Raw genomic sequence first — 16,238 nt, forward strand, 5'->3', positions numbered from 1 at the left:
TTTTATGTTATTTATCGGACACACGTATTTTTGTTTACTCAAACAAACAACAAACAGTGTCAATTCATTTTTGTTTGTGACACGGGGAAAATATTCACGCAAATAATTTGCGCGCAGGGATCTAATAAGGCGGAATATGCGCAATAAATGACTTTCAGTTATCGAACGTCTACTGTAATTTGAACGGATTTCTTTGGATTTTTCAACAAACACTCTATTGTTTTACAAAAACAAAGTGTTTGCAAAAATTTCAGATATTGTATATAGTTACGATACTTATTGCCGATTTCACCAATTTGAAGAGTTATGTGTAGATTGTGATTTGCCCGCTTCTTTTTCTCACACTCACTCTGATTTCGGGTTGATCGATTTTTGTTATTGAAATTTACCCAATTATAACCCATTACTCGTTAGTCACATGTAAGCATGTATATTACCCAAGTAACCACTAAAGGCCAGTATCGACTTAAAAAGTAGAGAGGTTACGGAATTTTGTTCAATATTACCAAGAGGAATTTTGACAACTGATCTGCATGGAGCAAATTGTCACTTTTACTTACGGAATAATCGAGCAGAATATTTTTCCGAAAGTAAAGTGACAGCTCCCATTACTTTGCGCGGGAACCTTACAAATGCCAATTTTGTTTTTTGTTCTTTTCATGTGGATACTGCTGTAAGAATTTTGTTTCGATTCTTTACTTTTCCGATTCAGTGAACGGAATTTAACATGTGATTGAGATAGAAAAAGAAATTTCTTTTGAACACGATACCAACCTTAAGCCGTTAAAAATGACTTTAATTCAGTTCTATAGTCACCTTAAAGATATGGTAACAGTGCTAATTAGATCTAAATTGAGCTTGAGTGCTGCTCAAAAGCCGCTTTTGGCGAATTATTTGGCCAATATAGTGCTTGCCCCTACTATTTTCCATGCCTATGCGTAAGTGTCAAAACATTTAGACGAGTTGTAAATTGAACGAAAAAAAAATGAAACGAAAAATATTTATTTACATTCTGATACGTTCTATCTTTTTCTTCCCGTTGGGTGGGACTCGATGGATCTTTTTGTTATTTTGTTATTAAAATCCGGTCTTGAACTTATGCTTGGACGATGGATTTAGTTTTAGTTGGTCGCCGTGCCATCTGATCCATCTCCAAACTAAGTGGATCTATTGCTGGGAAGGGTTAATCAAGATAAGGATTCTATTCGCCTCAACGATTCTATCTGCTTCCATGTCAATGGCGAGGGAAATGTTAAAAAAGCGCAATTCGTGTACGACTTATTTACTATTGAATATAATGAACCACACTACACTTTTCAAATAAAGCCTATTTGAAAGTTCCCTTCAGCGAGCCTTTCAGGTGGCGATTAGTATAAGCTAAATATAAAACAAATCCACAGCTCCTGAAACAAGAATCATGCATTTCCTATACGTAAATGATAAACATTATCAATAACATTGTTATTGTACATAGCTGATTTTCAAAACTATCTGTTTCAAATGCGAGTGAAAGAGACAGCTTATAAAATTATGGGCGTTATTGTTTATGATTTCACCCAAACGTCATGGATGATAGCTCTAAATTGGTAATGAAGGTTCTCTTATTCGGCTTGTATATCTACAGAGCTGATTAGCTTTACATCTAAGCGTTTTATACCGATATACGGCTTCTTCTGCTGCTTGAGGCTTATACTGCCAATAAGCATTTGAAAAACATATATAGAGCTTATAGGCACTGAAAAGCTGTTATATGGTATGAATACGGCTTATTAAAGTGCTTAATGGTTTCTTGGGTAAATCGATTCCCGCCATGATTTGACGTCTATTTGTTTTCAGATTGAGCACTCACACACAAATATTATACACGGAAAATAAAACTTTTTTGAGTGTATTGAGTGTGAGAAAAAGATGACTGTGAGAAAAAAAATCTCGCAAAACTCTTGTAAAGTGCAAAAAGCGCAACCCGAATAAAAAATATCATAGAAAAACAATACAATTTATTGTAACATCACTACACTGAAAAGAAAAGAATAGTAACGCATACCATATTGAGGGTGAAATTAAAAACATTTTACCGATTGATTTCGGTAGAACGCAAAACGCAATTGAAACTACTGCGTTTGTGGTCAGCTTTACTATGCCTTCTCCGCGAAAGACCGTAGCACAGCTAACCATTTTTGATGTCAAATTTACTATGCTTGATATAATATGCACATGGTAATTCTAACTGTGAAGAATGGTTTTCGTGATGTGATATTTTTGTTGAACAATAACAAACAACGATTGCATTTCGATTTGAACTTTTATTAAATTTCATTAAACACAATAAAATGATACACATATTATAAATCTGAAATCAGTTGCGTGAGCCGGGTGGGGATCTTTGTGTGGATGCATTCAAATGGAAGGGTAATCACATAAAACACGATCTGATGAATTACACCGCATTACAGAAACCACATTAGAAACCATCTTGTATTGGATTCCGAAACTTTGTTTTCACTGTCGATTCACTGTGAAGTGTAATCAGTAGCTTCAGCACCAATTGCTATGGGTATTTTTGCTTCTTTTGGCATACTCTGGAAATAGCGATATTGCCAGCAAATATCGGGGCCGTTTCGTCATGATCACCATAACAAACTTCACCATAATGCAGGATTATTAGAATGGACCTTTGGTGCCGATCAATGGTGTCCGCATCGTCTTCACTGGAAATCAATATCATTATAGACACATTTCATAATCATCGATGAAATTACTCACCGTCGTAAATATCTATCTGGAAAACCCTCAAATTAATCCTCAGCAAAATGAAACTGATTTCGATTGGACGGCAATGGCGAAAAAATCGTATCTTGCCGCAAATAAAATGAACTGGGATGCGGTGAATTTAACCATGAATAAACCTGGTAACATGGTGAAATGATAACTTTGTTTACAACAAGTTTGGTTTGGGATAACTATGGTCCATGGTAACTGGTTCGCTTGGATTACATAGTAATGTCAACTAAAATATGGTTGTCTTCATATTATTTTGGGATCACCTCTACTATGTTCTAGCATAGTAAAGCTAAACAGGTTTCGGCAGATGTATTTACTACAACATTTCTACCAGTGTATAAAACACAATAAATTTACAATAGATTTTATTGTAAATGAAATAATAGAAATACATTAGAATGTATTGTTATGAACCATTCATTAAATTGTAAATGAAGTTTTCGCATTAGAACGTACGGGTTGTTAAGTATCGTAACTATACAAAATCTGAGATTTTTTCATACACTTTTTTTTGTTAAACAATAGAGTGTATCGTAAATATATTGTTGAAACAGCCGAAGAAAACCGTTCAAATTACATTAGATTGAATTGTATTTTTATAGTAAAACAATACGATATTGGATTTCTTAATTATGACGGCTTTACCGTTCAACAATGGAATTTTAAGAAAAATAATGCATATTGGCGGCAATGGGATAAATATTGTTATATTGCTTATATGAAATTTGAACAAAATTTTCAGAAGTTATCAATGATTAAAATGTATGCACTAAATGGTCTAAAAACAATTGGAAGTATTGTTATATTAGAGAACTATGTTGACTTATTATATCCACGGTGTTGATACAATATGGACAACCATCAAGAAACTATATATCCTATCCAGGTTTTTACGCAGGTCATGCTACAAATTTTGAATCACCCCTTCTGACGTTTGCTGTGTCCACTATAATTTTTATAATTTCATCAAAGTATGCTTTGTTATTTTGAAAAATATTGTTTAGGCATGGAAACGTCAACTTGTTTATTGTTTTCATATTCGATTTCAATTTGATCTAATTTGATACGTTCTAAACAAATTTTCTCTTTTTTAGCCTATTCAAGAACTACTGACCTCGTACTATTATTGAGCATCCTTGGAGCAAGTCATGGCGGAACGGTATCTGACTTCAATCTTTAAAAAAAGGCAACTAACTAATTATGCAAAGATTTTCTTCACGTTAACCTCGTCAGATCGATAAATTCATAACTTTCCTGAAAATCTACTTCTAATACATATTACTAACTCGAGAAGCGCACGAGTCGTTATTTTGACGATTGCTCATCGTTCGACGTCACTAGGGACGCGGATTTCAAGGATGGTCGAAGGGTACGAGTACGATGGTTTCGAATGGTGCTTTTCTGTGAATGCCATTTGCCTTTAGAGAATGCCGAAGACTACCCAAATTTGAAGAGCAAACTTATCTCTCAACTGTAGGCACGTTTGGCCCTTTTACCTCGTTCTGGAATTGATTAAAACAAGATATATTCTATTGATGAGATCATTTAGACAGTAATCGCAACAATGGTTGGTAATCTAAATCTCCAGAGTGAGGTGGTCTACAATTTTACGTGAATGTGGTATCTGATGCTGTTCAGCGCATATAGCGTCCGTGCAGTGGAACGCGGAGAACGTCGATTTTCGATAACCGATTTTTGTAAGCGATTTAATTTTCCAGCTACATATGTCAGTTCTAGAGACTTATTCGAATAACAATGGTGGGTTGCCAGAATAAAGAGCATTTCTTATGAATCCGGGGAACTGATTCGAATAGAAGTCGTAGAGCATACGCTGTATCATAGGTAGTGTGTTTGTATGCTTTTCCAATACCTACATATGTGCAATTCGGCTGCAGCAAATCTGAAAAGAATAATTATTATTACGTACATATTATTAACCTGAAATACCGTGAGACGGAATAAGCTATCGAACATTTTGACAAATTGCTAAACATACTTTTATTCAAAGGTGACTATGATGCTCTGATAAAAGTACTTCACGGCATCTGTCAATTTGAATCACCAGATTTATGGCTAGCGTAACAAGCTGGATTGTAAACCGTACACACTTACCTTCATTTCACCGTATTCGGTAAATTTTACTGAAATCTCAACAGCAGAACTGTTCGGTAATTTATTTTTACAGATTTTTGTAATTTTTCCATTGCTCAACTGTCAAAATCACCGAAAATCAGTTAAATTATTTACCGAACAGTTCTGCTGTTCATCGTGATCGACACACCGTCTCGTGCGGTGGCATAGTGCGCGCTCTCGGAATACGACAGGTATTTCCCCCTGTAATTCGCGGCCGCCGCGTTTCAAACGTTCACGAACAAGTGTATACAGTGCTACAAAATCGCAACAGTGAAGACTAGCTGTGAATCGACGAAAAAACGGATAAGCGAAGTGAAAAGTGTATTCAACACGTGCTGGAGACAACCAAAACAAACAGCCATCGTCCGGCTGTTTTCATTCAGTTGTCGATGGTGTGGGTAGCGGTACACCCAGAGGAAGATTTTTGGTGAAAATAAAAAGTGTCGAAAAGTTTCGAAATCTCGAAGGAAAAATTAAATACTGAATAGTGTCCGAAAGTGTATACTGGGAATCTTACAGTGTCCGCCGTAATTGTGTGCCTACAGTGGGGCGTGAAATACCAAGAATTACATAAATTTGAGGTTAAAGGGACATAGAAAGTTGGGTGTATTCTTCGTTAGTCCATTTGGGGTAGGTAACGGGTGACCGTTGCCATAGTGGTACAATCAACCTAATTCAACATGGCGGCCGCTAGTAGCGGCGACCCCGGAGGGTCTGTTGGACGTAGACTACCAAATTATATGGATCCAACAAACAAGTTTGGTGAATTAACGTTCCTTCAGCTAACCGCAAAAGATGGTGCCACACTGCCGATCAATCCTTTTATCATTGGAAAAACGGTTGAAGCATGTGCCGGTGGAGCCATCGAAAGTGCTAAAACCGAAGCACAAGGCACAAAATACACTTTGTGTGTTCGGGATCCAGCCCAAGTTACCAAACTGCTCAAACTGAAATCGCTCATCGACGGAACCGACGTTGAAGTCATTCCCCATCCAAATCTGAACACTAGCAGATGCGTCATCTCCTGCTTTGAGCTGATTTACATGGAAGAAAAGGATATCCTAACAGAACTAATCAACGAAAATGTTGTCCGTGTACAACGCATCACCAGGAATGAGGGTGGTAAAAAGGTAAATACGCCTGCGTTGATCCTTACATTCTGTAAGACCACGTTCCCAGAATTCATCAAAGTCGGCCTGCTACGTGTTCCCACCCGTCCGTACTTTCCGAATCCCATGCTATGTTATGGGTGTTTCAGCTACGGCCACACACGTATACGATGCCCTGGACCGCAACGCTGCTTTAACTGTTCCGATAATTTTCACGGAGAAGAATGCGATAAGGCACCGTCCTGTCAGAACTGCAAGGGCAACCACAGACCGACTAATCGCCAGTGCCCGGTTTATAAAAAAGAAGTAGAGGTAATCAAAATCAAAGTGCGTAACAATTTGAGTTTTCCAGAGGCCAGAAAACGTGCTGAACAGCAAATAGGAAATAGTTAAGCGCAAGCAGCAGCACAGCAGACCGTGATCGAGAGAAAGCTGAAGGAACTGGAAATGGCCATGATGATAAAGAAATCGCCCGACTGCATGAAGAAAGTAAACGGAAGGATGAACGTATCGAGCAAATGACGGCAATCGTTAACCAAATAAAAATCCGGCAGCAAATCGGCAAAGTAAAACAGAATCAAGACTACGAAACCATCAGCAACGAAAAGCCGCACCACAGCCATGAACAACGACCAGTCCACATGACGATAGGCGTCACCACTCGATCGAGGAACAACTCCCCAGTCGTTCAGGAGAGTAAGCGTGGACGACTTCAAAAGACCAATCACACCAAACCGGCAACCTCACCAGACCCAAGCCCGCCACCGAAAAAGACCGCTGTTACCCACGACCTCACGCAAATGGATTTTTCCAGCGAGGAGTCGGAGATACCGGAGACATGCCCAAGTCAACAAGGTCTTCGATAACTCCACTTCTCAACAGCGCATGAATTACAACAATGAGCTTAATCGGTTCGGAAGTAGGAAAGTGTAGTACCTCTTCCGACGCAAGTATGGCAGGTCGAAGGAGTCATCCGGGACGTTTTACCCCAACCCGTTGATGACGAATTCGCCTCCGTAACCGATCAAAATACTGAACACACCACGATAACGGAAACTCGAAATAGACGGCAGAGAGAAGAGGTAGCCCTTCTTTTCACTGGCCACCGCCATTCACAAGCAAGTATAATCTACCCAGCTTTTACACCCGATAGAAGCGTTACCAGCAACGACGATGTCCACAGAACTACACAAAGTATTTCCCCAGTGCCGGCTGTTGCCGGTAGATCTGGAAATAATCGTGTAGTAGTTTCGGCAACGGCTGGCACTGTGGGGCAAGACGTCCCACAGGTCAGTACTCGCTTATTCCAACCACAGGCAGATACTGTCTCGTCCAACATTCCAGGTCACTTCCAAGCTGCGGTTCCCGAAGATGTCCCTTCATCGGATCGTCGAAGTAATATTACACAAAGCGCTTCCCCAGTGCCGGCTGTTGTCGGTATTGGTAAAACTAGTGTAATTGTTTCGACAGCGGCTGGCACTGTGGGGCAAAACGTCCCACAGGCAAGTTCCAGCTTTGAGCACACATCTCCAGAGATTATCGTGGCACCTTTTTCTCCCACAGTTGATCAACCAACGCGAAGAGTATCCACATCGTCATCTGTCACATGCTCCATCACGGATAGTCGCTCTGGCGGCGTTTTCGCTCTACAGTGGAACCTGCGTGGTCTGAGGGCCAACATTAGTGAGCTGAAGCTCCTCATCGCCGATCTGGAACCTTGCGTCGTGGCACTCCAGGAGACCAAAGTGAACCAAACCGTTGTCCCACCAGATTTCGTCGGCAGGAACTATACCTTACTCCTAGAATCAAAAAGCGTGCACTATTGGCAACACGGGGTTGGCCTTGCTATAAGGGAAGGCATACCATTTGAGCGTGTACAGATCGACACCCCACTGCATCTTATTGCTGCTCGCATTCACGCACCGATCCAGGTAACCGTAGTTTCTGTGTACATTCCGCCGAGCTCTGTTCAATGTCAGGCCGCAATGGGTGAGTTGTTCGAGCAACTAGAAGGTCCAGTGCTGCTTCTCGGAGATTTCAACGCGCATCATCTCGCGTGGGGCTCAAACCATTCGAACCCGCTTGGTCGTTTCATCGCCGAAACGACTTTGAATAAACAGTTGGTAATTCTAAACGATCACTCGCATACTCGTATCGACCCGGCTACGGGAAATACTTCGGCCATCGACTTGACCATCTGCTCCGAAAGCCTGGCTCGTAAGTTCACTTGGCGTACGTTAACGGACACTTACAATAGCGACCACTTCCCGATCACGGTTTCCATCCAGGGATGGTTGAATCAACGGACAGCGCGGCAGAAGTGGCTCTACGACCAAGCTGACTGGCCGTTGTACGAACAGCTCACGGCAGAAACAATCCGGCCAGATATCGAATGGGATGTAAGCAGCTTTACTGAGAAGATTACAGCGGCAGCAATAAAATCTATACCTCGGACCAGCGGCAAAATTGGACCAAAAGCGGCTCCGTGGTGGTGCCCCGAAGCAAAAACGGCAATCCGATGGAGAAGAAAGTGTCTTCGCTCCCTTCGACGACTCCAGTCATCCGACCCGGATCACCCTGAAGCACTGGCGAGATTTCAAGAAGCAAGGGCAGCAGCACGAAAAGCGATCACTCAGGCAAAGCAGCAATCGTGGGAAAAGTTCGTGGCGAGAATATCACCCAGCAGCACGTCGACTGAATTGTGGCGGACCGTGAACACTCTACGTGGTAATCGGCGACAGCGTCCGGTAGTCCTCCAGCGATCGGACGGGTTCACGGATGATCCCAAAGAAGTAGCAGAAGAACTAGCGAAAGATCTGCGACCTCCAGCTACCCTCCTTCGTTCCAAATAGCGAAAGCGGCGGCTGAACGAAAACTCATCGATTTTTCGCAAAACAGCGATGATGTGTACAACATCGATATCACCCTCGGTGAACTTTTGTGGGCCCTCGACAAAGGGCAAGGTGCCTCAACAGGCCCAGATTCAATAGGGTATCCTCTGCTACAACATCTGCCTCTGTCCGTGAAGACGTGCCTGCTTGAACTGCTTAACAATATCTGGCGCAGTGGCAAATTTCCTGAAAGTTGGCGGAATGCTATAGTCATTCCGATCCCGAAATCTAACTCCCACGAGACCGGTGCCAACGCATTTCGACCAATCTCACTCACCAGCTGCATGGCTAAACTCTTCGAACGGATCATTAATCGCCGATTGATCACCGAACTAGAGTTGAGTGGACGACTCGACAAGCGCCAACATGCTTTTCGGGCAGGACACGGTACGGACACGTATTTTGCCGAGCTTGAAAAGTCGCTATCTACCACTGACGAACACTGTCTTATTGCCTCTCTTGATCTGTCGAAGACGTACGACACCACCTGGCGACATGGCATACTACGAACCTTAAAATCTTGGTGAATTCGAGGGCGCATGCTGAACATGCTGCAAAGCTTTCTCTCGGAGCGCACCTTCCAGGTGTCTACAGGATGACACATGTCTCAACAATATCCGCAGGAGAACGGAGTTCCACAAGGTTCCGTCTTGTCCGTGACGTTGTTTCTCGTGGCCATGCAGCCGATCTACCGTGTGCTGCCAGACGGAGTTCAAATTCTTTTGTACGCGGACGACATCCTTCTCGTAGTACGAAGGTCAAAGGGGGAAGGTTGGCACCGGAAACTGCATGCGGCAGTCAAGGCAGTGGATAAGTGGACGAAGAGTGTTGGATTCACCATATCAGCGACGAAATCGCAAACATTCTATTGTAGTCCAAATGCACGTCGTGAGCCGACACAGAGCATCACCATAGACCGATCCCCCATCCCGAAGACCAATCGCCTAAGGATTCTAGGTATCACTCTCGATCGAACACTTACGTTCAAACCGCACTGTAAGATGGCCAAGAAAGCTTGCGAATCGCGACTAAGGATCCTGCAGATGATCGGAGCGAAACTTCCGCGTGGCAATCGCACGACTCTTCTGCAGGTAGGCTCGGCTTTAATCACCGCTAAGCTGACATATGGAATAGGATTAGTTAGCCGAGGAGGTCCGGAAACCCTGCAAAGTCTCGCTCCTGCATATAACACAATGGTCCGCCACGCTTCCGGAGCATTCGTAACTAGCCCGATTAACTCGGTCATGGCTGAAGCTGGCAATCTACCGTTCGAACTATTGGCCGTTCAGTCTATTGCACGGACGGCCATTCGGATGTTAGCTAAAAGTCGACACAACAGCATCCTTCCGCTGGTTCATCGAGCTTCCGACCGTGTACGCGAAGTAACGGGTACAGCGCTCCCCGCTGTTGGCCAGCTCATAAGGCAGAGCAATCGTGTTTGGCACGCACGTAAACCGTCGATAGTATGGGATGTAAAGAACAGTGTCCGAGCCGGCGACCCATCAGACAGAGTTCGTCCAGTCGTCCAACAGCTACTTTCAACCGAATTTCACAGATCGCCAGTAATTTACACAGATGGCTCCAAGCATGATGACAAGGTAGGGTCCGCCTTCCACTCCCATGGCCTAGTCGGAAAGTTTAGTCTCCCAAAAGAATGCAGCGTCTTCTCGGCTGAGGCGTATGCCATCAAGAAGGCAGTAACTATGCGAAATATCAATGACGACTTGGTGATACTAACGGACTCTGCAAGCTGCTTGTTGGCGTTAGAATCGGGAGCATCGAAACATCCGTGGATCCAGGAAATAGAACAAACAGCACAAAACAAACCTGTCCGTTTCTGCTGGATCCCCGGGCACACTGGTGTGAACGGAAATACTGTGGCTGATCAACTAGCGAACGAGGCCAGGGAACAGCCTGTCATTGACACGCCTATCCCTGGAGAAGATGCGTTACGAATGGTAAAACAGGCGATACGACTCCGGTGGGACCGTCAGTGGTATGAGTGTAGAGACGCGAAGCTGAGGGAGATAAAATATGATACGAATAGGTGGGCAGACCAGGGTAGCGTAGCCGACCAGCGTGCCCTAAAACGGTTGAGGATTGATCACACGCGGCTGGCCCACACTTTCCTGCTGAAAAAGGATCATCCGCCCACCTATGATTGCTGTGGAACCGTAAACGACGTGCGTCACCTTATTTTGCATTGTCGGAAGTATGAGAAAGAACGACAGGAGAACGACATCAGCACTATTAGTCTGAAAGATGGCCTGAGTAATGATGGAGGAAGAACAAAGAAACTTATGGTGTTCTTGCACCAAACGCGATTATACGAGCAACTCTGAATGGTGGGAGGTCTTAAAAATGGTATCAGCAAAATTATATCATCGGCAGAGCTACACGAAGCCTTTCCCCAGTGCCGGCTGTTGCCGGCAGATCGGGATACAATCGTGTAGTAATTTCGGCAACGGCTGGCACTGTGGGGCAAAACGTCCTACAGGTCAGTACTCGTTTATTCCAACCGACAACAGATACTGTCTCGCAAAAAATTCCAGGTCGCTACCAAGCAGCAGCAGTCCTCTCATCCGGGAAAGGGCCCCGACGAATCGTCGAAGAAATATTACACAAAGCGCTTCCCCAGTGCTGGCTGTTGTCGGTGTTTTCAAGACTAGTGTAATGGTTTCGACAGCGGCTGGCACTGTGGGGCAAAGCGTCCCACAGGCAAGTTCCAGCTCTGAGCTAATATCCTCACAGGTTATCGTGGCACCTTTTCTCCCACAGATGACCAACCAACGCAGAGCAGAGTTCGCTGCAGACTTCGGCACGAGTTGTCGTTACGGCGGTGCCTCCGGTCTACAGTACCACATGCTTTACATAATTCTTTGTTTGCACAGAAGAAGTGACTGACAATTTATTCGTTAGGACGAGAGAAGGTGAAGCTGAAGAGAAGAAAGATTATGAGATGGTTTCCTCTCTCGAAGGAAAAGGACGAATAATTCTGAATTTCATTTCAATTAGTTGTAAATCAAAATTTTAGACACATACTCCCTGACACGAATGCACCCATGGCGGTGTGAAGTGTCTCTAATAAACAAACAAACAACAGTTCTGCTGTTGAGATTTCGGTAAAATTTTACCGAATTCGGCGATTTATTTTAAGTGTGTAGAGCGTATGGTAATTCAACTGTTTACACTGTTGAGCCTACACGGTTAGATGACTTTACCCATTAATGGGTACTATGTTATTGTTGATATTATTCCCACCGTGAAAAATTCACCCATTTTCTTGAAAATGTGCCACTACTCATTTTAATGAGTAGTGGCGCTTTTTAAAGAAAATGGGTGAATTTTTCACGGTGGGAATAATATCAACAATAACATAGTACCCATTAATGGGTAAAGTCATCTAACAGTGTATGGTACACTTTTATCCGGGAATAACAACCCGTACAAATTTTGTCTTGAATTGAGTTTCTCCGTGCATTGTACACAATATTCTTCGACGAGAAAAGCAATATTTTTTACAACCCTATTAGGCTGCGTACGTATATTTTCAAATTTGATCGTGAGCAGTGCATGGTGCATTTTTAACCTAATAAATGACGTTTTCCAGTAGTAAATATTTACAATGTCAACGAAATATGTAAACAAGCCTCCATTTGGAAGTCATTTTGATGACATTGAATGCTCACAGCTCGACGTGCACTTGCCATCAGTTTCCATCAAGATCAAGATAGAGAGAGAGAAGAGGATATAGAAAACTATGAAGTCCACCATCAGTGCGCGCGAAAGAGTAGGAAAATACAGGTGTGTTGCACTGATGTTGCAAAGTCGTCGTCCGTCTGTCAGTCAGTGTAATATTTTTTAACAAGTGAACGAAATTACCTGGAACGGAACTTTAATTGGTTCCTCTATTCGCATCAAGAAAGAACGAAATTTCTGTTATGCCTAGTGGTAATCATAAGTTCGATTAGTGACGATTAGGAAAACGTTTCTCGGGTGGAAGCTGCTGTTTCGAATGTTTTGGCAGTGAAGAAAAAAGTTGCCTTGGACAACAGCTCCATCATCGATCGATTTGGTTCGTTGGCAGCGAGAAAAAGAGAATCTGGATTTTTTTCTGGAAACGTCATATGATTGTTTGTTGGAACTGATTACACGAAGGTTAGTTGCTTCATCGGTAGTGCTATGTTAGAAGGCAATTAGAATGATATTTTCTGCAATTTCAGAAGGATTGGATCCTGATTCACCGTAAACAACGACGAACACTCGTAAACTTTCAAGGTCACTGCAGAATGTCTAGTCAAATTCCTCCGTTGGTGTGCCACACTCCGCCTCCGATGGATTTCGACGACGATGACGAGGACGACGTGGATTTGCCCGACGCGGAAGATGATTTCGATGACTTTGGTTCGTCCCCTCCTGCTGAAGGGAGCGAAGGCTTGCCCACACCTGTGCCACCTCCTTTGCCAGATTTTGATTCACCTGTCAGGAAAATCTGGAAATCCCCGTCATTGGTGGGAAGTCCTCGAAAAGAGAAAGTCATCTCCCCGGATCTAGAGGCAGTGTTAGAAACGACGTCAGTATCCGACGAAACAACACCAGAGCAGCCTCGAAATGAAAGTCCACCTTCTTTAATATTGTCCCAGAACAATTATTCCGAGAATGACATGCCGAGTGATGACGAATTTCAAGATTTTGCTTTTCACCCACCACAAGCACAGGAAGAATCTAGTGTTCTTCCGGATGGAACTGAGGACAACATCAGTCTACCTTCGTTACATCTTGATCCTGAGGTTTCAAAATCGACGACTCCAGTCCAACTATCGGAAAATGAGACAAGCGAGCGAGAATCTTCACCCCAAGAACTGGACCTAGAGGAACCAGTTCCTGAGTCCGTTCCCGATCCAGCAGCAGTTACTCCGATCGTAGCTGAAGACCCTTGCTATCGCAACGACGATAACACGGAGAACGATTTTACCGACTTTACCACCGCTTCAACGATCGAACGATCCGCTGTTCTGGAAGTCCCAACGGCCAACGATGTGTCGTTCGACGAAGATTTCGCTCAACTCGAATCAACGCCCTCGGCGGATAGCAATTTTGTGTCGCAAAGCAAAACCGACTTTGCCACGTTCGATGCCGATTTTAGTAAGTTCGACTCGTTTCCGGCATCGTTCCCGGCTGTGGCGACGGCGGCGGCGACGACGACGACTACCCACGACGATTCGCCGGAGAGCCCTCTAAGAGACGCTTCGACGTCCGCCAAACAGGCGACAACCGACCATGAAAGATCTGACGATCTGGGCGATAGCAAGGATGCTGATATTGGAGGGGATGATTTCGATGATTTTCAGGTAAGTTATTGGCCTTATGTGTCCTTGCTTCCAGTCTTAAACAAAAATAACAAAGGCATGAGGACTACTACTCCTGACCACGCCCATCTTCACCGTAACTAGGGAGAGGAAGGAAGTGTTGATGTGGTACTTATTTAACGAGAGGCCACTGACTTAGCGACACCCTCATAAATACCACGGAGTTGGATAATGAGGAAGGTATTCTTTGGGTCAGGATTTGCCTGTAGCTGTAAATGTACCAGCGAGGCGGCAATCCCCCAGTGGGGGACTAATGCCAATGAAGAAGAAGAAGCCGTGAGGCTGCGTAGTCCTACGTCACCTTTGCGTACAACGGTACAAACAGGCACCTTTGAGTTTTTGTTTTCATTCGCAATTTTAATATCTTTTTCGTCTGTGAAAACTGTTTTGGTTCCAAGCGTTTTCTTAAGCGGATTAAAGAACTATTATTCAATAAAAACACTTAAGGACGTGGCCAAGTGTGTGGAGAAAATCGGGTCTGCCTAATTGTAGATTTTAGCGGAATCTGTGATGACCGTGGACATGTTTATCACTGCACCTCCATCTACGATTTGTGCAATGGTTCTATGTGTTTTTTTCTATGTGTTGACCTGCTTTTCAACTTAGTATTCTATTAGCATTTGCTCAGTTATTAATTGAAAGCTTTTCTATGCCCGCCATTGCATGAGTATGTATCTTGTGTGGCAAGTACAATGGATACACTATGCATAGGGAGTCGAGAATGTTTCCCACCCGAAAACATCCTAGACTGGACCGAGAATCGAACTCGCCATCTCCGGATTGGCAATCCTACGCTCTTTGCTTTTAAATTTTCTTCTCAATTGATGCTTCTGTCGCGGTATTATGACTTTGAATTCAAAGTTTATTTAAAATCAACTTTACATTTAGGTATGAATCGGTGTTCAGTTTAACAACAATCATTCATCCATGAATTTACATAATGCAAAATTTAATGATCTACAAGTTAAGAGGCAAATATGCAAATATTTCGAATCTACGAGACATAAAATTTAAGCAAATGAGATTGTCGAATAATTAGATATAGGTACGTTTTTGTTAGCTCATCTTCAAAAAACAATTTATTCTATTACAGGAATTCGCTACATTTTCCGCCGCAGCGCACACCACCCCGAAACCAACGGACTCAATAACAAATCCAACGGTTCCAACCCATGATGACAACAAAGGTGATTTCGATGACGATAATGATGACGATGACGACGACGATTTTGGCGATTTCAATGACTTTAAGCAACCGGAAGCGACGGCAGAGTCACCGGTGGTATCGACGTCACGGTCGGCCCTGTTTACCCCGGAAGGCATCCTCAGTATCATCAGTGGGATGTTCCTGCCGGGTGTTACCGAAGACAACCACAATGACACCGGTCAAGCGGCCCCGTGGGTAGATTTACTCAAGCGTAACAAAGTCCACAACGAGCTGAACGATATGGACGCAACGCAAGCCCTCAGCTATCAGTATTTAAATTCCGAGAGCAACAAATCGCTCATCCGGGCCCTGGGGATCGACTCGAGGAATATCGTGAGTTTATGATTAACATTGCGTTGATTTCTTGTATGTACAATGAACATAATTCTACTCTTTCAGCTTTTCGGTCCCAAGTGGAACAGCTCTATGCCACGTTTTGCGGCGAATCTTAGCTTTAGCCCTTTGGAGCCTATGAAACCGGTTTCCAGCGGTACTGTCAGCAGCGGTAACAGCATACCGGTTACGACGATTTCAAGTGGTATAGAAGAACAAAAAGCTTCTGGCAATAGGCCTTATTCCTCTCAAAGTCATCACCACCTTGCGTTCGGGCTGGATCCATTGCATCCTGCTGGTGAACCCTTGTCCGTAACTGGAGCGATGGCGGGTACTGTTCCTGCGGTGCAGTTCGACTGGAACAGCTCGGGCCTGGTGAATCCTCTTGAAGGTAATTGTCGATTCTGTTTTGCTT

At 43.5% G+C, this 16,238-nt stretch overlaps 2 protein-coding genes across 3 annotated transcripts in view; both read left to right on the plus strand.

Moving 5' to 3' along the window:
• The first annotated feature begins 9,516 nt into the window (after positions 1-9,516).
• On the plus strand, positions 9,517-11,256 carry LOC134206402 (uncharacterized). Its single transcript, XM_062682118.1, has one exon. The coding sequence runs from the start codon at positions 9,517-9,519 to the stop codon at positions 11,254-11,256; it is 1,740 nt and encodes a 579-aa protein (XP_062538102.1).
• Positions 11,257-12,682: 1,426 nt separating this feature from the next.
• LOC134204449 (mucin-3B) overlaps positions 12,683-16,238 on the plus strand; it is a 38,171-nt gene continuing 34,615 nt past the window's right edge. Inside the window, exons 1-4 of one of the 2 annotated variants that reach the window (XM_062679278.1) lie at positions 12,683-13,072; positions 13,138-14,265; positions 15,377-15,823; positions 15,890-16,214. In XM_062679278.1, coding sequence (XP_062535262.1) covers positions 13,204-14,265; positions 15,377-15,823; positions 15,890-16,214 — 1,834 coding nt within the window. In that variant the 5' untranslated portion in view covers positions 12,683-13,072; positions 13,138-13,203. The remainder of the gene's footprint in view (positions 13,073-13,137; positions 14,266-15,376; positions 15,824-15,889; positions 16,215-16,238) is intronic. The other variant, XM_062679284.1, reaches the window with a different exon arrangement.

Source organism: Armigeres subalbatus, chromosome 1 (assembly GCF_024139115.2).
Source record: "Armigeres subalbatus isolate Guangzhou_Male chromosome 1, GZ_Asu_2, whole genome shotgun sequence".
NCBI classification, from domain to species: Eukaryota; Metazoa; Arthropoda; class Insecta; order Diptera; family Culicidae; genus Armigeres; species Armigeres subalbatus.

Excerpts from the sequence above, each read along its gene's own strand:
- LOC134206402 (XM_062682118.1), top strand. The coding sequence starts at position 9,517 with ATGTCTCAACAATATCCGCAGGAGAACGGAGTTCCACAAGGTTCCGTC.